This window comes from Xenopus laevis, chromosome 3L, assembly GCF_017654675.1.
Source record: "Xenopus laevis strain J_2021 chromosome 3L, Xenopus_laevis_v10.1, whole genome shotgun sequence".
Taxonomy (NCBI): Eukaryota; Metazoa; Chordata; class Amphibia; order Anura; family Pipidae; genus Xenopus; species Xenopus laevis.
This window is the reverse complement of record NC_054375.1, coordinates 505150-528052: the sequence shown is the minus strand read 5'-3', so window position 1 is coordinate 528052 and position 22903 is coordinate 505150. Positions and strand designations below refer to the sequence as shown.

General features: G+C 42.4%; 2 protein-coding genes across 22 annotated transcripts in view; both read right to left on the bottom strand.

Annotated features, from left to right (window-relative positions):
• The window catches only part of LOC108710689 (pleckstrin homology domain-containing family A member 5), a 74580-nt gene extending 63240 nt beyond the window's left edge, over positions 1–11340 (bottom strand). For 10 of the 19 annotated variants that reach the window (XM_041585743.1, XM_041585735.1, XM_041585738.1 and 7 more), the window contains exons 1-3: positions 11135–11302; positions 10431–10507; positions 8192–8249 (exon numbers count right to left, since the gene is read on the bottom strand). In XM_041585743.1, the coding sequence (XP_041441677.1) occupies positions 8192–8249; positions 10431–10507; positions 11135–11217 (218 nt within the window). In that variant the 5' untranslated portion in view covers positions 11218–11302. Of the gene's footprint in view, positions 1–8191; positions 8250–10430; positions 10508–11134 lie in introns of all 19 variants that reach the window. The other 9 variants (XM_041585742.1, XM_041585746.1, XM_041585745.1 and 6 more) reach the window with 5 other exon arrangements.
• Positions 4264–7039, bottom strand: LOC121401342. 3 transcript variants are annotated; one of them, XM_041585758.1, is made up of 2 exons: positions 6052–7039; positions 4264–5994 (listed from the first exon to the last, which is right to left on the bottom strand). In XM_041585758.1, the coding sequence occupies exons 1-2, from the start codon at positions 6952–6954 to the stop codon at positions 5506–5508; spliced, it is 1392 nt and encodes a 463-aa protein (XP_041441692.1). In that variant the 5' UTR covers positions 6955–7039; the 3' UTR covers positions 4264–5505. The 3 variants fall into 3 exon arrangements, with proteins under 3 accessions (XP_041441692.1, XP_041441691.1, XP_041441690.1); XM_041585757.1 differs by having other exon boundaries at positions 4264–5766; positions 5824–7038; XM_041585756.1 differs by having other exon boundaries at positions 4264–6849; positions 6907–7038.
• Positions 11341–22903: the final 11563 nt, after the last annotated feature.

The following is a 22903-nucleotide window of genomic DNA, read 5'->3' as shown; positions in this document are numbered from 1 at the left end:
TTATGGGATCTCTCTGTACAGACTATGAGCAAACTTAGGGGCTGTTCCTGCTGAATTGTGCTTAGTACAGGGAATACCTATGTACCATAGTTTTATGGGATCTCTCTGTACAGACTATGAGCAAACTTAGGGGGCTGTTCCTGCTGAATTGTGCTGCTTAGTACAGGGAATACCTATGCTGCCATAGTTTTATGGGATCTCTCTGTTCAGACTATGAGCAAACTTAGGGGACTGTTCCTGCTGAATTGTGCTTAGTACAGGGAATACCTATGTACCATAGTTTTATGGGATCTCTCTGTACAGACTATGAGCAAACTTAGGGACTGTTCCTGCTGAATTGTGCTTAGTACAGGGAATACCTATGTACCATAGTTTTATGGGATCTCTCTGTACAGACTATGAGCAAACTTAGGGACTGTTCCTGCTGAATTGTGCTTAGTACAGGGAATACCTATGTGCCATAGTTTTATGGGATCTCTCTGTACAGACTATGAGCAAACTTAGGGGGCTGTTCCTGCTGAATTGTGCTTAGTACAGGGAATACCTATGTACCATAGTTTTATGGGATCTCTCTGTACAGACTATGAGCAAATTTAGGGACTGTTCCTGCTGAATTGTGCTTTGTACAGGGAATACCTATGCTGTCATAGTTTTATGGGATCTCTCTGTACAGACTATGAGCAAACTTAGGGGCTGTTCCTGCTGAATTGTGCTTAGTACAGGGAATACCTATGTACCATAGTTTTATGGGATCTCTCTGTACAGACTATGAGCAAACTTAGGGACTGTTCCTGCTGAATTGTGCTTAGTACAGGGAATACCTATGTACCATAGTTTTATGGGATCTCTCTGTACAGACTATGAGCAAACTTAGGGACTGTTCCTGCTGAATTGTGCTTAGTACAGGGAATACCTATGTACCATAGTTTTATGGGATCTCTCTGTACAGACTATGAGCAAACTTAGGGACTGTTCCTGCTGAATTGTGCTTAGTACAGGGAATACCTATGCTGCCATAGTTTTATGGGATCTCTCTGTATAGACTATGAGCAAACGTAGGGGCTGTTCCTGCTGAATTGTGCTTAGTACAGGGAATACCTATGTACCATAGTTTTATGGGATCTCTCTGTACAGACTATGAGCAAACTTAGGGACTGTTCCTGCTGAATTGTGCTTAGTACAGGGAATACCTATGTACCATAGTTTTATGGGATCTCTCTGTACAGACTATGAGCAAACGTAGGGGCTGTTCCTGCTGAATTGTGCATTTTGAAGTAGCAATAGGAAAGTGCATCATCATATGTGACAGTGAAAGTGAAATGCATGCACAGTTGCAGATATACAGATATACAGATATACAGATATACAGATATACAGATATATAATAAGTATGGGAATTTGAGCAGTAAGGTGGAGCTGTTGCTTCTTGCCTATGAGAGCGGAGCAGTGAGAGGACATTCCTGTGACCTTATATGGACAGGTACATGCGCCTCACGCTGTAGGGAAACTAAAATAATTCACACCTGGATTCCAAATTCCACATTAATACAAATCACTCCTAAATATAGATCTCTACAGTCAGCAAACTGTCACTCTATAAACCCCCCAAAGCCATAAAGAGTCACCGGCAGGACACATGCAGTCCAGATTACATTCCTTGGCTAAAGAGCTAGCAGTTTAGGCATCTACAAACACTCAGGGAAAGTCAAGAGTGTGAGTGGAGGTGATACATACATCTCGTTAGTCCTGCAGTGTGTTCGTTAGGATATTATACAGCAGTGTGCTCGTTAGGATATTATTCAGCAGTGTGCTCGTTAGGATATTATTCAGCAGTGTGCTCGTTAGGATATTATTCAGCAGTGTGTTCGTTAGGATATTATATATATCTCGTCAGGCCTGCAGTGTGTTCGTTAGGATATTATTCAGCAGTGTGCTCGTTAGGATATTATACACCAGTGTGCTCGTTAGGATATTATACACCAGTGTGCTCGTTAGGATATTATTCAGCAGTGTGTTCGTTAGGATATTATATATATCTCGTCAGGCCTGCAGTGTGTTCGTTAGGATATTATTCAGCAGTGTGTTCGTTAGGATATTATTCAGCAGTGTGTTCGTTAGGATATTATTCACCAGTGTGTTCGTTAGGATATTATTCAGCAGTGTGCTCGTTAGGATATTATTCAGCAGTGTACTCGTTAGGATATTATTCAGCAGTGTGCTCGTTAGGATATTATACACCAGTGTGCTCGTTAGGATATTATTCAGCAGTGTGTTCGTTAGGATATTATATATACCTCATCAGGCCTGCAGTTTGTTCGTTAGGACATTATTCAGCAGTGTGTTCGTTAGGATATTATTCAGCAGTGTGTTCGTTAGGATATTATTCAGCAGTGTGCTCGTTAGGATATTATTCACCAGTGTGTTCGTTAGGATATTATTCAGCAGTGTGCTCGTTAGGATATTATTCAGCAGTGTGCTCGTTAGGATATTATTCAGCAGTGTGTTCGTTAGGATATTATTCAGCAGTGTGCTCGTTAGGATATTATTCACCAGTGTGTTCGTTAGGATATTATTCAGCAGTGTGCTCGTTAGGATATTATTCAGCAGTGTGTTCGTTAGGATATTATTCACCAGTGTGTTCGTTAGGATATTATTCAGCAGTGTGTTCGTTAGGATATTATTCACCAGTGTGCTCGTTAGGATATTATTCAGCAGTGTGCTCGTTAGGACATTATTCAGCAGTGTGCTCGTTAGGACATTCCAGCTCTAGTGTTAATAAGAGGGGCGTGGCTATGAGAAGGTGACCCAGTAGGGGGTTTATGAGACACAATGATGGATACACTGCTGTTGCCACTAATAATAACTTTACTACACTGCCCCCCCCCAGACAACGTGTAACTTACAACATAAACCCCAGAGTGAATATTAGTAACCATGGCAACCTGAGATGCACCCGACACGGGAGACGCAGCAAATTATAAGGTGGCGTTTGACTTATCAGAGTCTCACAAGAAAACGGAGCCTTTAATGCGTCACCGATTCGCCTCCCCTGCATTACACCACACGATTAAAGGGACATGGACATCACATGTTTAACCCGTATTACATATTAGCGCCTATGCCACTCTGAACTGATGTGAGTGGGTTAGTTCTCCTTTAATCAGGAGGCCACATCTTTCAGACTGGGCAGTGAACAGGCGTGTAGTCACTAGTAGGGATGCACCGAATCCAGGATTCGGTTTGGGATTCGGCCTTTTTCAGCAGGGTTCGGATTCGGCCGAATCCTTGTGCCTGGCCGAACCGAATCCTAATTTGCATATGCAAATTGCAGGGAGGGCAGGATTTCATGTGACTTTTTGTTACAAAACAAGGAAGCTAACCAATTGGTTTCCACTTTTTCCATATGCAAATTAGGATTCGGATTTGGTTCGGTATTCGGCCGAATCTTCCAAGATGGATTCGGCCAAATCCAAAATAGTGGATTCGGTGCATCCCTAGTGTGAATCTAGGCACCAGCGGCACGTTACTGATGCGGACTGGAAGCCCTCGATTGTGGCTGCACTCCACTCTCTACTTTGCCTTTAAATCACACTTGTACTGATACAATTAAAGGCAAAGTAAACACTGGTATACAGTTTGTAATTTAATCATGAGTTATATTGATACAATGATTATATATATATATATATATATATATATATATAGCAGTGTGTACTTTGCCTTTATTCACACTTGTACTGATACAATTAAAGGCAAAGTAAACACTGGTATACAGTTTGTAATTTAATCATGATTTATTCATGAGTTATATTGATACAATGATTATATATATATATATATATATATATATATATATATATATATATATATATATATATAGCAGTGTGTACTTTGCCTTTATTCACACTTGTACTGATACAATTAAAGGCAAAGTAAACACTGGTATACAGTTTGTAATTTAATCATGATTTATTCATGAGTTATATTGATACAATGATTATATATATATATATATATATATATATATATATATATATATATATATATATATATATATATATATATATATATATAGCAGTGTGTACTTTGCCTTTATTCACACTTGTACTGATACAATTAAAGGCAAAGTAAACACTGGTATACAGTTTGTAATTTAATCATGAGTTATATTGATACAATGATTTTATATATATATATATATATATATATATATATATATATATATATATATATATATATATATATATATATAGCAGTGTGTACTTTGCCTTTATTCACACTTAGAGTGATACAATGATATCGTTTGGCTACACAACCTCCCTTGTGACTATGGGAATGGAGGCCGGCAGCAGAAGATTATTCTTCCCATGAGAATGTTAGAAATAAACAGGATGAGTAGATGATCTATATGTGACTCCATGTATATACACCCCCCGCCCCAGGGATACACACAGTGTGAGTGTGGGAAGGAGACAAGGGAACAAGCACAGGCCTGAGAGTGCCGAGGGCAGGGCCACAGCGAGGGCCCCAGGGGAGCCGGAGAGACTCAGCACCAAAGCTTTCATTATGGAGTCTCCCAGCTTTATTGTGAGGGAGCCCAGGCTTCTCATTGGAGCTCCCATTATAAATAAGGGGTTAAGAGCCCTAATTAAGTAGATTGTTTCCTTTATGTTATGATTATGCCAAAATGATGGGTAATTAAGGAGGAAACGTGTGCAGCTCTTTAATACACATTTCCATCTACTCAGCAACATTCCTTCAACACTCACCCAATTCCTCGTGTGTCTGTGTGTGTGCGCGTATATATATATATATATATATATATATAAAAACAGAGCTGCTGTACACACAGCAACAATAAGCAGCCCTTCACCTACACCCGCGCACTAACTGGTGACAGTCAGACCGGCAAGTCTGATCAGTGTAACAATCCAGGACTGGGATGAAAATCCTTCTATGTTTCTTTGTATGAGAACAACCAATGGGAAGGCAAGAAGAAAGCTGCAGGTGTATATGCCATTATGTATATAGTGGAGACTAAGTAACTACAGGGCCAGTAAAGATACGTTGTATATATTTCACCTGCCCCCAGCAAACAGTTTATTCACTCCCAGTCTGTAGTCCCAGCAATGGGGAGAAGTGATGTGACAACAAATACACAATGTTGCCTATTTATTCCCTCTGAAAACATCACAAGGACACAATGTCTCACTGCAGGAGCTCAGCCGACCCCAGGCTATTGCTCAGTCAGTCAATGTTACCCTAATGGAGAGTGGGCAGTAACACAAGAGGGTACCAAAGGGCTGGAGAGGGGGTCTGGCAGTGCATAGAGACAACAAGCTCACAGTACAGAGTATCAGTGCTCTTCTCCGCTATAAGGGGGATGGACATAGAACTCAGAAAGTGCTGAAAGAGTTAAAGGAGCTTCCAGTGAGTGTTTGAAATGAGTGGGGCAAGTACAAACGTGCTGGGATTATACAGTGAGATTAATGGGAGAGTCAGGAGTCAGGAGTCAGGCAAAGCCTGTTGTCTTACCCACAGCACTAACTTCACTGACACCCCAATATCACTTATTAACCCTCTCATTACATTCACCTGGAACCACTTGCCTGACACCCCAATATCACTTATTAACCCTCTCATTACATTCACCTGGAACCACTTGCCTGACACCCCAATATCACTTATTAACCCTCTCATTACATTCACCTGGAACCACTTGCCTGACACCCCAATATCACTTATTAACCCTCTCATTACATTCACCTGGAACCACTTGCCAAGCACCCCAATATCACTTATTAACCCTCTCATTACATTCACCTGGAACCACTTGCCTGACACCCCAATATCACTTATTAACCCTCTCATTACATTCACCTGGAACCACTTGCCTGACACCCCAATATCACTTATTAACCCTCTCATTACATTCACCTGGAACCACTTGCCTGACACCCCAATATCACTTATTAACCCTCTCATTACATTCACCTGGAACCACTTGCCAAGCACCCCAATATCACTTATTAACCCTCTCATTACATTCACCTGGAACCACTTGCCTGACACCCCAATATCACTTATTAACCCTCTCATTACATTCACCTGGAACCACTTGCCTGACACCCCAATATCACTTATTAACCCTCTCATTACATTCACCTGGAACCACTTGCCTGACACCCCAATATCACTTATTAACCCTCTCATTACATTCACCTGGAACCACTTGCCTGACACCCCAATATCACTTATTAACCCTCTCATTACATTCACCTGGAACCACTTGCCAAGCACCCCAATATCACTTATTAACCCTCTCATTACATTCACCTGGAACCACTTGCCTGAGACCCCAATATCACTTATTAACCCTCTCATTACATTCACCTGGAACCACTTGCCAAGCACCCCAATATCACTTATTAACCCTCTCATTACATTCACCTGGAACCACTTGCCTGACACCCCAATATCACTTATTAACCCTCTCATTACATTCACCTGGAACCACTTGCCAAGCACCCCAATATCACTTATTAACCCTCTCATTACATTCACCTGGAACCACTTGCCTGACACCCCAATATCACTTATTAACCCTCTCATTACATTCACCTGGAACCACTTGCCAAGCACCCCAATATCACTTATTAACCCTCTCATTACATTCACCTGGAACCACTTGCCCGACACCCCAATATCACTTATTAACCCTCTCATTACATTCACCTGGAACCACTTGCCTGACACCCCAATATCACTTATTAACCCTCTCATTACATTCACCTGGAACCACTTGCCTGACACCCCAATATCACTTATTAACCCTCTCATTACATTCACCTGGAACCACTTGCCAAGCACCCCAATATCACTTATTAACCCTCTCATTACATTCACCTGGAACCACTTGCCTGACACCCCAATATCACTTATTAACCCTCTCATTACATTCACCTGGAACCACTTGCCTGACACCCCAATATCAGAGTGTGTGATATACAGTATAGGGCACAGCTGAGTGGTTTATATACAGTATAGGGGACAGGAGAGTGGTTTATATACAGTATAGGGCACAGCAGAGTGTGTTATATACAGTATAGGGCACAGCTGAGTGGGTTATATACAGTATAGGGCACAGCAGAGTGTGTTACATACAGTATAGGGCACAGCTGAGTGGTTTATATACAGTATAGGGCACAGCAGAGTGGTTTATATACAGTATAGGGCACAGCAGAGTGGGTTATATACAGTATAGGGCACAGCAGAGTGGGTTATATACAGTATAGGGCACAGCAGAGTGGTTATATAGGGCACAGCAGAGTGGGTTATATACAGTATAGGGCACAGCAGAGTGGGTTATATACAGTATAGGGGACAGCAGAGTGGGTTATATACAGTATAGGGCACAGCTGAGTGGGTTATATACAGTATAGGGCACAGCAGAGTGGGTTATATACAGTATAGGGCACAGCAGAGTGGGTTATATACAGTATAGGGGACAGCAGAGTGGGTTATATACAGTATAGGGCACAGCTGAGTGGGTTATATACAGTATAGGGCACTGTCATTCACAGGCAAGGAGCTCATTCTTCCCATCAAGGAAATGAAATGCTCGTTTACCCCTTTATATTTACTTGCTATCAAGAGCTAATTACTAAGGGCTAATTACTAATTATCAGGGCTGCACAAGCAGCCGACACACAGGTCTGTCTGGTATATAAGGGTGGAACTCACACAGTGGCCTGAAACACAAACACACCTACTGAATTCCAATCAACCCTAGTGATACAGGCTAATGGTATAGTCACTATATACAGGTTATAGAGGTGTCACACAGCAGTATAGTCACTATATACAGGTTATAGAGATGTCACACAGCAGTATAGACACTATATACAGGTTATAGAGGTGTCACACAGCAGTATAGTCACTATATACAGGTTATAGAGATGTCACACAGCAGTATAGACACTATATACAGGTTATAGAGATGTCACACAGCAGTATAGGGGATCCCCTATAGAGAACATCTCAAGCAAGGCAAGCCACATGGCAGCCCCATTCATATCTACTGATGTTAAAGGCTGCCCCCCCACACATGGATTTATGGGTCAGTGGCCAAATGGCTCTGTAATTTTAACTGATTGAGTGACTAGTAACAGGACAAATGTGAGTCACTTACTTTATGTAGTATCTGGCTCCTTCAAACGTGTAGCCCTCCTCCCACCCCGTGGGCAAGTCTGTGGGGGAGAGAAAGGCAAGCACAATATTTACACTGAATATACACAATTTGCAATTGGTCTTGTTTTCAGGTGGGGAGTCAGAGAGTAAATAATTACAATATGCCGACTACTTACAATGGATAGTTGCTACGTGTGCCCCTTTAATACCCCCCCACCCAACAAGGGGGCAATATGTGGCAAGTGGGTCTCTATCTGACAAGCCCATTGGAGAACAGTCTACAACTGGCTTTTTTTTTGTAATGATTGTGGGGGTTTTTTTTAAAATGATGAAAAAGTTCACTTTGCAGAGCTGCAATTTGGCATTGAAACTGTCAACTGGTTTCTATGGTCCCACTCACCCTAGCAACCTGTTAGTGGAATAAATGAGGGGCCAGAATACAAATAGGATTTAGGTAGTAAATGCAGGGAGTATAAATGAGGAGCAAGTGCAAATGATAGGGGGAGAGTCGCAGCATGGCATTAAAGACAAGAGGCCAATGGGAGTTGCAGGGAGTTGCAGGCGCTACTATCAGTGAGACATGTCAGCTCTCATGTGCACATACCAGGAGCCTCCGTCTGGGTGCAGCGACTCTTCCCACACATTTGTAAATACACTGCTGACAATCAGCTTGGCACTCGCTACAATAACAGCTTTACCCACATATGTGCCCGCTGCTTGGCACAGCAATAGAGGAAAGCAGAGCCAGGCCGCAGAGCATTGATAAGGACCTCCTGCCATGATTCTCTCTCTCCCCCAATTTCACATTAAAGGGATCCGGCTCCTCCTCCCACCTCCCATTAAAGGGATCCAGCTTCTCCTACCCTCTCCCATTAAAGGGATCCGGCTCCTCCTACCCTCTCCCATTTAAGAGATCCAGCTCCTTCTCCCATTAAAGGCATAGGGCTCCTCCCACTTCCCATTAAAAGGAACTGGGGACGGGCATGTTTCAGGCGTGTGCAACTCAGTGATTGGACACATACATGAACTAAGTGCAACTGGGACGGCATATTTCACAGTGATTGGAACATACCAAACTTTGTACAACTAGGAATGGCATGTTTCAGGCATGTGCAACACAGTGATTGGACACATACATGAACTATGTGCAACTAGGGACGGCATGTTTCAGGCGTGTGCAACACAGTGATTGGACACATACACAAACTAAGTACAACTGGGGACGGCATGTTTCAGGCGTGTGCAATACAGTGATTGGACACATACATGAACTATGTTCAACTAGGGACGGCATGTTTCAGGCGTGTGCAACACAGTGATTGGACACATACATGAACTATGTGCAACTAGGGACAGCATGTTTCAGGCGTGTGCAAAACATGTGCAACACAGTGATTGGACACATACATGAACTATGTGCAACTAGGGATGGCATGTTTCAGGCGTGTGCAAAACAGTGATTGGACACATACATGAACTATGTCGACTGGGAATGGGCATGTTTCAGGCGTGTGCATCACAGTGATTGAGTACATACATGAACTATGTGCAAATAGGGACAGCATGTTTCAGGTGTGTGCAACACAGTGATTGGACACATACATGAACTATGTGCAACTGGGAACGGGCATGTTTAAGGCACGTGCAACACAGTGATTGGACACATACATGAACTATGTGCAAGTAGGGATGGCATGTTTCAGGCATGTGCAACACAGTGATTGGACACATACATAAGCATTTAGGCGTGTGCAACACAGTGATTGGAAACATACATGAACTATGTGCAACTAGTGACAGCATGTTTCAGGCGTGTGCAACACAGTGATTGGGAACATACATGAACTATGTGCAACTGGGATGGCATGTTTCAGGCGTGTGCAGAAGGACGGGTGATTCTCCCGTTACACCAATTAGCACAAGTGAAACAGAAGGAACCCCACTTACCCCCATGTGATGATGTAAAGCTGCTGTACCCCCAGTATGTGAGTGCAAATCCCCCGTCAATCAATATATTTCCTTTAGCCAATGGCTGAGTCACTAATAAAGTTGCCCCCCGCCTAATTGAACCCCTTACACACGAGTCTTGCGGTGACTCAGGGCCTTGCAGGTGAGAATATTAATATTAATACAAGTCTTGCTCGTCATAACTCCACTTAAGTGCTCCTCATATCATGCTCCGCCCATTCGTCATGCTCCGCCCATTAGCCACGCCCCCAATATGTCAGCTGGGCACTTACCTGGGGTCTTTCTGTGGCCGGTGAGTAGAGTTTCCCCAGTGAGCGGGTGCAGCCAGGTGGTACTCTTTGCTTCCTCACTGGGGAGACAAGGACTTGTGTTACACACCACAATCATATACTGTGTGTGTCTATCTCTAGTGTGTCACTGTATTACAGTGTGTGTGTGTGTAACAAGCTGTAAGTGTGTGTGTGACAGTATTAGGGGAGGAGTCAGTGTATTAGAGTGTGTTTGTATACCAGTGTGTCAGTGTGTGTGTATCTCTAGTGTGTGTTTATCTGTGTGTGTCAGTGTGTGTGTGTCAGTATTAGGGGAGGAGTGAGTGTGTAGGAGTGTGAGTGTATATAAGTGTGTCACTGTGAGTGTATATAAGTGTGTCAGTATATTAGAGTGTGTGTGTGTGAGTGTTGGTGTAAGAAGCTGTGTATCAGTGTGTGTGTATCAGTATATTAGTGTGTGTGTGACAGTATTAGGGGAGGAGTGAGTGTGAGTGTGAGTGAGTGTATACAAGTGTGTCAGTGTATCAGTGTGTGTGTGTGTGTGTCAGTATTAGAGAGTGTAGGAGAGTGAGTAGAAGGTGAGTCTATAGTCACTACTCATGTCTCTCTCCTCAGCTGAGTGTGACACACAGAGAGAAGGAGAGTGAGTGAAGCTCAGGTGAGTGTGTGACACAGACATACAGACCCCTCCCCCCACACTTAGTTACTTGATGAAGAAGATCCTGCCGCCCCGACTAATGCCGAAACCCCACGAGTCCGGCAGGGAACACAACCAGTCCGGGGCCGCCATTTCTGTCACCCAGCGGCAACGCGCACCGGGATCTACTCCAGCCCTGCAACTTCCACGCGCACTCTCTCCCCGCCCACTCACAGCGCGTGCACTCACATCCAATCACCTGCCGCCTGCAATGACGCGCTCTGCCTGACCCCGCCCTCTCTACAAACGCACCTCCTACTGAGAGGAGACACCGGGAAACTTCCTGGAGCCCTGACTGAGCGGAGAAATTGAGAAGCACTGATTGGCCTTTAATTTACTTCCCTATATATCAATATATAAGGGGGATATGATCATCACTATATATAAATATATAAGGGGGATATGATCATCACTATATATAAATATATAATGGGATATGATCACTGTATATAAATATATAAGGGGATATGATCACTATATATAAATATATAAGGGGATATGATCACTATATATAAATATATAAGGGGGATATGATCACTATATATAAATATATAAGGGGGATATGATCACTATATATAAATATATAAGGGGATATGATCACTATATATAAATATATAAGGGGATATGATCACTGTATATAAATATATAAGGGGATATGATCACTATATATAAATATATAAGGGATATGATCACTATATATAAATATATAAGGGGATATGATCACTATATATAAATATATAAGGGGGATATGATCACTGTATATTAAACTATATAAGGGGATATGATCACTATATATAAATATATAAGGGATATTGATCACTATATATAAATTATATAAGGGATATGAATCACTATATATAAATATATAAGGGATATGATCATATATATAAATATATAAGGGGATATGATCACTATATATAAATATATAAGGGGATATGATCACTATATATAAATATATAAGGGGATATATCACTATATATAAATATATAAGGGGGATATGATCACTATATATAAAATATATAGAGGGATATGATCACTATATATTAAATATAAAGGGGATATGATCACTATATATAAATATATAAGGGGGATATGATCACTATATATAAATATATAAGGGGATATGATCACTATATATAATATATAAGGGGATATGATCACTATATATAAATATATAAGGGGATATGATCACTATATATAAATATAAGGGATATGATCACTATAATATAAATATATAAGGGGATATGATCACTATATATAAATATATAAGGGGATATGATCACTATATATAAATATATAAGGGGATATGATCACTATATATAAATATATAAGGGGATATGATCACTATATATAAATATATAAGGGGGAATATGATCACTATATATAAATATATAAGGGGATATGATCACTATATATAAAATATAAGGGGATATGATCACTATATATAAATATATAAGGGGATATGATCACTATATATAAATATATAAGGGGATATGATCACTATATATAAATATATAAGGGGGATATGATCACTATATATAAATATATAAGGGGATATGATCACTATATATAAATATATAAGGGGATATTGATCACTATATATAAATATATAAGGGGATATGATCACTATATATAAATATATAAGGGGATATGATCACTATATATAAAATATATAAGGGGATATGATCACTATATATAAATATATAAGGGGATATGATCACTATATATAAATATATAAGGGGATATGATCACTATATATAATATATAAGGGGATATGATCACTATATAAATATAAGGGGATATGATCACTATATATAAATATATAAGGGGATATGATCACTATATATAAATATATAAGGGGATATGATCACTATATATAAATATATAAGGGGATATGATCACTATATATAAATATATAAGGGGATATGATCACTATATATAAATATATAATGGGATATGATCACTATATATAAATATATAAGGGGATATGATCACTATATATAAATATATAAGGGGATATGATCACTATATATAAATATATAATGAGATATGATCACTATATATAAATATATAAGGGGATATGATCACTATATATAAATATATAAGGGGATATGATCACTATATATATAAATATATAAGGGGATATGATCACTATATATAAATATATAAGGGGATATGATCACTATATATAAATATATAAGGGATTCACCAATGAATCACTCATTCCCCCTCTCTTGGTAGGGAATCCCATAACCTGACTGCCCTTACAGTAAAGAACCCCTTCCTATGCTGATGGTGAGATCTCCTTTCCTCCCCACCAATGAATCACTCATTCCCCTCTCTTGGTAGGGAATCCCATAACCTGACTGTCCTTACAGTAAAGAACCCCTTCCTATACTGATGGTGAGATCTCCTTTCCTCCCCACCAATGAATCAATCATTCCCCTCTCTTGGTAGGGAATCCCATAACCTGACTGTCCTTACAGTAAAGAACCCCTTCCTATGCTGATGGTGAGATCTCCTTTCCTCCCCACCAATGAATCACTCATTCCCCCTCTCTTGGTAGGGAATCCCATAACCTGACTGTCCTTACAGTAAAGAACCCCTTCCTATGCTGATGGTGAGATCTCCTTTCCTCCCCACCAATGAATCACTCATTCCCCCTCTCTTGGTAGGGAATCCCATAACCTGACTGCCCTTACAGTAAAGAACCCCTTCCTATACTGATGGTGAGATCTCCTTTCCTCCCCACCAATGAATCACTCATTCCCCCTCTCTTGGTAGGGAATCCCATAACCTGACTGCCCTTACAGTAAAGAGCCCCTTCCTATGCTGATGGTGAGATCTCCTTTCCTCCCCACCAATGAATCACTCATTCCCCTCTCTTGGTAGGGAATCCCATAACCTGACTGCCCGTACAGTAAAGAACCCCTTCCTATACTGATGGTGAGATCTCCTTTCCTCCCCACCAATGAATCACTCATTCCCCCTCTCTTGGTAGGGAATCCCATAACCTGACTGCCCTTACAGTAAAGAGCCCTTCCTATGCTGATGGTGAGATCTCCTTTCCTCCCCACCAATGAATCACTCATTCCCCCTCTCTTGGTAGGGAATCCCATAACCTGACTGCCCTTACAGTAAAGAACCCCTTCCTATACTGATGGTGAGATCTCCTTTCCTCCCCACCAATGAATCACTCATTCCCCCTCTCTTGGTAGGGAATCCCATAACCTGACTGTCCTTACAGTAAAGAACTCCTTCCTATGCTGATGGTGAGATCTCCTTTCCTCCCCACCAATGAATCACTCATTCCCCCTCTCTTGGTAGGGAATCCCATAACCTGACTGCCCTTACAGTAAAGAGCCCCTTCCTATGCTGATGGTGAGATCTCCTTTCCTCCCCACCAATGAATCACTCATTCCCCTCTCTTGGTAGGGAATCCCATAACCTGACTGCCCGTACAGTAAAGAACCCCTTCCTATACTGATGGTGAGATCTCCTTTCCTCCCCACCAATGAATCACTCATTCCCCCTCTCTTGGTAGGGAATCCCATAACCTGACTGCCCTTACAGTAAAGAGCCCCTTCCTATGCTGATGGTGAGATCTCCTTTCCTCCCCACCAATGAATCACTCATTCCCCTCTCTTGGTAGGGAATCCCATAACCTGACTGCCCGTACAGTAAAGAACCCCTTCCTATACTGATGGTGAGATCTCCTTTCCTCCCCACCAATGAATCACTCATTCCCCCTCTCTTGGTAGGGAATCCCATAACCTGACTGTCCTTACAGTAAAGAGCCCCTTCCTATGCTGATGGTGAAATCTCCTTTCCTCCCCACCAATGAATCACTCATTCCCCTCTCTTGGTAGGGAATCCCATAACCTGACTGCCCGTACAGTAAAGAACCCCTTCCTATACTGATGGTGAGATCTCCTTTCCTCCCCACCAATGAATCACTCATTCCCCCTCTCTTGGTAGGGAATCCCATAACCTGACTGTCCTTACAGTAAAGAGCCCCTTCCTATGCTGATGGTGAAATCTCCTTTCCATAGTTGCAGTCACTTTTCTCTCATGATTTAGTTGTTACTTCCCTGAGCCTGAGAAATGATCCAATAAGAAGGAACATAATGTTGTGCAGACAAATAGGACTGTAAGCTCTGTGGCCAGTCATGTCTCTGATATTTGCCGATATCCCATTGTGACAAAGGGCCGGGGAACAGGATCATTTAAATAATCCCACAGATAATCTGTCTCTGGGGCTGCGGCATTGCGCCTGGTGCTGAGTATCTAGTGATTTACTTGGCACAATATGATTTGATTGTAGGAGAGAGAGAGATGGACAGAGGGATTTTCTGTTTGTCCTTGTGAAGTTGCTGCAGTTTCTCGTTATTTATAAAGTTGTCGGCAGGAGGAACAGCCGCTGCTTTAAGAACAAATACATATAATACATACGAAACACATATTTTTATTAGACCTTGTCTTTTTATTATATTTCTTTCAGTTTTTCAGTATCATCCATGCGGCTATTTATTAACTGTCACCTGGACAGATCTCGCCATATTATTTATTACTGAGTGGTGAGAAAATGACAAAAAGGAATAAAGTGCCAGAATGAGACCTTGTTTGTTAATGAGATTTCGTCTGTCACAGAGACCCCCTGACTGGGAGCTGCCGGGGGCAATAATGTGGGAGTCAGCGTTTGCTCCAAATACACACGGTTTCCATGTTCCCTAAACACATTCCCTCTGTTCTCTCTCCCCCTCTGTGACAATTCCCGACCCTGAGGGAAAGGTTAATAATATAGAGGGGCAAAGAGCTCAGCTCTGTCTGTAGGGGGGAGTCATTGATTCCAACAGGAATGGGAGAGCCTGGGAAAGAACCTGCCTGTTCCAATGTTGCCCCCAATACAATCAGCCACAGAATGGGCACTAACACATGGGCTCTAACACATGGGCTCTAACAAATGGGCACTAACACATAGGCTCTAACACATGGGCACTAATACATGGGCACTAACACATGGGCACTAACACATGGGCTCTAACACATGGGCTCTAACACATGGGCGCTAACACATGAGCACTAACACATGGGCTCTAACACATGGGCACTAACACATAGGCTCTAACACATGGGCACTAATACATGGGCACTAACACATGGGCTCTAACACATGAGCACTAACACATGGGCTCTAACACATGGGCATGGGGGCAAATTCATCAAGGCTCGAATATCGAGGGTTAATTAACCCTCGATATTCGACTGGGAACGAAAATCCTTCAAATATCGAAGTCGAAGGATTTTGCGCAAATACTGCGATCGTACGAATGAAGGAATAAAACGAACGATTCGAACGATTTCAATCCAACGATCGAAGGATTATCCTTTGACCAAAAAAACGTAGCCAAGCCTATGGGGACCTTCCCCATAGGCTAACATTGGGTTCGGTAGCTTTTACTTGTCGAACTAGGGGGTCGAAGTTTTTTCTTAAAGAGACAGTGCTTCGGCTATCGAATGGTCGAATAGTCGAACGAATTTTAGTTCAAATCATTAGATTCAAAGTCGTAGTCGAAGGTTGAAGTAGCCCATTTGATGGTCGAAAAGTAGCCAAAAAAACACTTCGAAATTCGAAGTTTTTTTACTTTGAATCCTTCACTCGAAGTTAATGAATTGGCCCCATGGAGTCTAACACATGGGCACTAATACATGGGCACTTACACATGAACACTAACACATGGGCTCTAACACATAGGCTCTTACACATGTATTTTAACACATGGGCACTAACGCATGGGCTCTAACACATGGGCACTAACACATGGGCTCTAACACATGGGCTCTAACACAAAGGCCCTAACACATGGGCACTAACACATGGGCTTTACTCAGGTATGGTAAAGCATTCTGGAGAATAAATGTAGTCTTATAGTTTGTTCTATTGTGGCTAATCTATTCGCTATAAACTGTCACTGTAGCTTTCCTTCTCCTTTAACAGGGTTTACCGTTCTCAGAACCTTGCTCTGTACTTTATCTGATTCCTGTTGTTACTCCCTGTAGTAATATATGGAACCAGTGACCCAATGTCATCTATGGACAAGGACAACTATGTCTCGGCCGTGTAGCCATGAAGTGATCTGTGCAGCCGGGGGAGCCCTGTATCACCCTAAATACACAATGTAACTGGGCCACTGCTTTATTTAGGGCTTCCCTGGAGGCTAATATGGAGGGGGTAATGGGTTCAATAATGATATCTGTAGGAGCAGGCCTCCCAATTAAATACCATCCATGTAACAATCACTAGGAATAGAAGTGCAGCACAATGTTCTGCTAAGCCCAATATCACACTATGTGGCCCAGAATCAGGTCTCTTCAACTTTCCACTCACCTCGTCACTATTGAGATCTGGAAAAAGGGGTAGGAGACCATTTCTGCAATGAAACCATTAAAGTGAAGACCCTGTACTTACCAATTTAGGTGCCAGGTCCAACATGGTGGCCACTTTGTGCCAGAGAAGGAAAGAGAATGATCAGAGAGAAGCAATAAAAGTGAAGACCCTATACTTTTAGGTGCCAGGTCCAACATGGAGACCACTTTGTGCCAGAGAAGGAAAGAGAATGATCAGAGAGAAGCAATGAAAGTGAAGACCCTGTACTTATCAATTTATTTGCCAGGTCCAACATGGAGACCACTTTGTGCCCAGAGAAGGAAAGAAAATAATTAGAGAGAAGCAATGAAAGTGAAGACCCTGTACTCACCAATTTAGGTGCCAGGTCCAACATGGAGACCACTTGGTGCCCAGAGAAGGAAAGAAAATAATTAGAGAGAAGCAATGAAAGTAAAGACCCTGTACTCACCAATTTAGGTGCCAGGTCTCACATGGTGACCACTTGGTGCCCAGAGAATGAAAGAAAATAATCAGAGAGAAGCAATGAAAGTGAAGCCCCTGTACTCACCAATTTACGTGCCAGGTCCAACATGGAGACCACTTTGTGCCAGAGAAGGAAAGAAAATAATCAGAGAGAAGCAATGAAAGTGAAGACCCTGTACTCAACAATTTAGGTGCCAGGTCCAACATGGATCAGAGAGAAGCAATGAAAGTAAAGACCTTGTACTTGATCATTCTCTTTCCTTCTCTGGGCACCAAGTGGTCTCCATGTTGGACCTGGCACCTAAATTAGTAAATACAGGGTCTTTATTCCATTGACATCCTTCCTTTTATCCTTCTCTTCTAACACTGTTGCACGTGGCACCTAAACTGATTGAGGGTCCCACTGCTCCATTTGTGGCATGGCTGGTTAGTCTGATGTGAGATGTCAGGGTCCTTTCTATTCTTCTATTGGCAGTTAGTATGTTCTCCTACATATAATGCCCGTGTATAAAGTAGGGATGCACCAAATCCACTATTTTGGCTGAACCGCCGAGTCCTTCGCGAAAGATTCGACCAAAGGGGGAACATATTTTACCTCTTTCTTTTGTGACAAAAACTCACGCAATTTCCCTCCCCGTCCCTAATTAGCATATGCAAATTCAGATTAGGTTCGGCCGGGCAGAAGGATTTGGCTGAATTCCGATATGAATCCTGGAATCGGTGCATCCCGAATTGGGTGCAAGTTTCCTTGGTGTTGCTCACGGCTTCATTCATTTAGTTTTATTCACGTGGAAGTTGCCTCACGAGGAAACTTTGGAAAACGAATTGCTCCGAGAGCCATCCAGCGATTTAGATTCTAGCCGGCGGGGAGGCAGTTCGGGGAGTTTAGTCGCCCGAAGAAGAGGAGATTTGTTGCCAGGCGACTAAATCTCCCTGAGTCTTCTCATCTGTCTCTACCCTTACTTTCAAAGGGTTCTATTGCTCCAAACCTTCTTATTTCCTGCGCCCAGCCGATTAGTGATGAGCAAATTTCTCCCTTTTCGCTTCGCCAAAAAATTTGTGAATTTGTGAACAGTGGGAAAAATAGTGAAATCGGAAAGTTCATGAAAAAATTGTGCAATTCAAACGTTTTTACAAAAAAATCATGCAATTTGAACATTTTCACCAAAAAAATGGTGAAATGCGAACATTTTCAACAAAAAAATGGTGAAATGCGAACATTTTCATGAAAAAGTCGTGAAAATCTACGTGGAAATTCGCCGCAGATTCGTGCCAGGCGAATTTATTTGCCCATCACTACAGCCGATTTATTCCAATCCACAGAAAGTGAGAATTCCAAAACTGCTTCTCTCACCTGCTCGTGTCAATGTCCCGGGTGTTTTTGTTTGTCCTCTTCCTTCTGTTTAGCCCCACGCATTTTTAACATTCCTTTAAAGGGGTCGTTCTCTTTCCAAACAATTTTATCAGTTCCGTTGCTTTCAGATTCTTCACCGGAGACTTTTCCCAATGATTTTCTATCTTTTATTTTTCACTGTTTCCCCCCACACACACTCCCCAGAGTGTGAGTGTGAGTGGGGCAGCTGAGTGATCCAGGGCAGGTTCCAATTGGCTGATCCATTAGTTGATCTATGGGGAATACAAGTATTGTATCAATTCTAACAGTTAATGAGACTGCCCAGTAGGATCAATTTGGCTCCCACCCTGTGAGTGTTTAGTCTCAAGAGCTTGGGCCCCGTGGCCCTTTCGTTGCGTAATTATTATTATTACTAATATTTGTTTATATAGATACAAATATACATATAAATACATATTAATAATAATAATAAGCCTCCAACTCGCTGGACATTCCCAACAGCAAATCTCAGCTCCCCTGAGGGTGGAAGGCAAAGGATGTTGGGAGTTGTAGTTCCGCGCTAATACACTCTGTATACAGTATACGGGTGAGCTCAGTCCCATGTGATGCACTGGGGATTCTGCTTATTCTCTGTTTATTTGCTGCCCCGGGGGAGGGTAACTGGCAGTCAGGAGACTCTCATTTATTCCATACTAGGAAATGATCCCAGGGAAGCACAAGTTGATTTATCCCAGAGTTTGGATCAGTGTTAGTTCAATTCCATGGAAATGATGCACCCGGGGTCCCAAGGGGAACAATCCTACTTATTCCTAATATTCCAAATTTCATTCCAAACTCTTCCCCCTGGAATCCATCCGACAGCTGCTCCAACACTCTCTCCAACTGTCATCCCTTTGTAACCGGAGAGGGTTCTCTCTGCAGCCTTAAATAAAAGTGAAGTGTAAACCCACCCTCCGAAAGCAAAGGATTCTGGGACCACTGTTCTGTTCCCTTGTGTAGAATAGTGAGTAAAGTGCAACTCCCTGCATTCACTACAACTCCCAGCACTCCCAGAGAAGGGAGGTTTGTGGGATCCAGGAGTAGAAATAAAGCAGATTAGGGGGATTAAAGCTCATTGGTCCATCTGCTCTGACCCTTATTTAAGTCTCTGACTGACGTTGGACCCCCCGTTGTTACTCACTGGCCAATCAGAGCTGGACACAATGACTAAATAGGAACAAATAGAAATGACAGGGCCCCAAACACCCCCTAAATATAAGCACAAAACTGCACTTTATTAGAGCAGGAATATCTGTAACATTGTTCTGTTTGTGACTCTGGGAGGGAAAGGGAGCGGCTCAGTTGGACTCGGCCCAAGAGCTTATTCCAGAACTATCACAAACAGCACTTTATAGATATGGGGGACATCCTTATACCTGAGCCAAACGAATTCAAATGCAGTAAATAATATGAATCCTGAAAAATCATGTGCAGGGGAGAAGCAACGGGCTAAACAGGCTATATCTAGAGTGGTAACGAGTATGGGGGTATCATTTACTCATCTGTACTGATTTGGGTAAAATACTAAATGTCGTTAGTAATAAAATAATGGGGTAATCGGAACCAGCAGTGCAGAGAAACCAGGGAGAATGGGGAAAGAATGGAAATTGGGAAGTCAGAACCAGCAGTGCAGAGACACCAGGGAGAATGGGGAATGAATGGAAAATGGGAAGTCAGAACCAGCAGTGCAGAGAAACCAGGGAGAATGGGGAATGAATGGAAAATGGGAAGTCAGAGCCAGCAGTGCAGAGAAACCAGGGAGAATGGGGAATGAATGGAAAATGGGAAGTCAGAGCCAGCAGTGCAGAGACACCAGGGAAAATGAGGAAAGGATGGAAATTAGGAAGTCAGAACCAGCAGTGCAGAGAAACCAGGGAGAACGAGGAATGAATGGAAATTAGGAAGTCAGAACCAGCAGTGCAAGAAAACCAGGGAGAACAAGGAATGAATGGAAATTGAGAAGTCAGAACCAGCAGTGTAGAGAAACCAGGGAGAATGGGGAATGAAGGGAAATTGGGAAGTCAGAGCCAGCAGTGCAGAGAAACCAGGGAGAATGGAGAATGAATGGACATTGGGAAGTCAGAACCAGCAGTGCAGAGAAACCAGGGAGAATGGGGAATAAATGGACATTGGGAAGTCAGAACCAGCAGTGCAGAGAAACCAGGGAGAAAGGGAAATGAATGGAAATTGGGAAGTCAGAACCAGCAGTGCAGAGAAAGCCAATGAGGGAGGTCCCTCTGTGACCCGCATTTCCTGGGGGTTCCTGGTTATTTGGGGGGGGGGATAAAGGAGTCATTATTGGGGTTAATAATTCACCTGAGAATGAATCACCAGTGCTGGGGGGGGGGGCTGATGAGCTGTCGAATAGATCCCAGTTACTGACAGTCGCTGACGGATAAAACTGATTGTCAGCTCATCTGCTCAGAACAATGACACCCCAAGAGCAGCCGAATCCTCCACATTCAGCAACTGTTTAGGGATGTGGGGGGACAAACCTGTCTCTTTAAGGAACGTCAACCCAGGAGATTAACAACATTGGAATCCCGGATCCAATTAACCCTTTATTCACCCCTGACCCCCCAGATCACAGGGAAGCTGGAATTCCTGGTGTCTACACTCAGTGTCCATAGCAACCAAATGTTAATTGCAATTCCTCAATGTAATTGATATAAAAACTATAAAAATAATTAAGATTATGCCTTAAAATGAGAGATAAGTCTAAGGTGAACCCACTTGCTGAATCAGGACACAGACAGACTCCAATAATAACAAGGGGATTAAAGGCTAAATATACCCATTGTGAAGTTTCTACAGTTTATTGTTGCCCTTTAATCAGAGACAGGAGGGGCCCGAGATCCACCCAGGGCTCCTCAGATAAACCTGCAGGGGCCACTGAGAGGAATGTTACACAGTTACCAAGCCTTCCTATAGATCTGGGACTACACAAGGGAGGGAGCTGCCCTACTGCACAAACTCTGTGAATTCTACATTGTGTCTCCTCCTTTATTCTCAGACGGGCACACGATGATTTCTTCTCAGCACCTCTGGGCTCCATGCCATTCTGGGCTACATGCCAGCTCCATGGGCTAAACTCCTTCTCGCTGCTTTTACTGGTCTTGCAAAGGATTCTGGGACATGGACCTTCAGACTGAGTCCAGCTGGGAGTAGAAATACTAAAGGTGGTGGCGTGTGCCAGTGCTGTGACCCAGTTTGTAGTGAGAGAGCTGTAGTTGTGCTTTGAGTAATGTGACGGTGAGTAATGGCATTTGCCCTGCTCTGCCCCGGGGATACAGGGTGGAACTGATTGGTGCTAAATATCTGGGAGAGTTATAATTAAGCCAATCCAGTGCCAGCCCATGTTGTTAATCACTCACATACTAATAATTCACCTTAATGGCCTTTAGGCCTTACCCATAATCCACCAATAGGGTCATTTATAGAGAGAGCTGCTTATAGAACTGTCTCATCTCCAGAAGGCAACATCTTGCTTTATGTTTATCAACTGTCTCCACCTT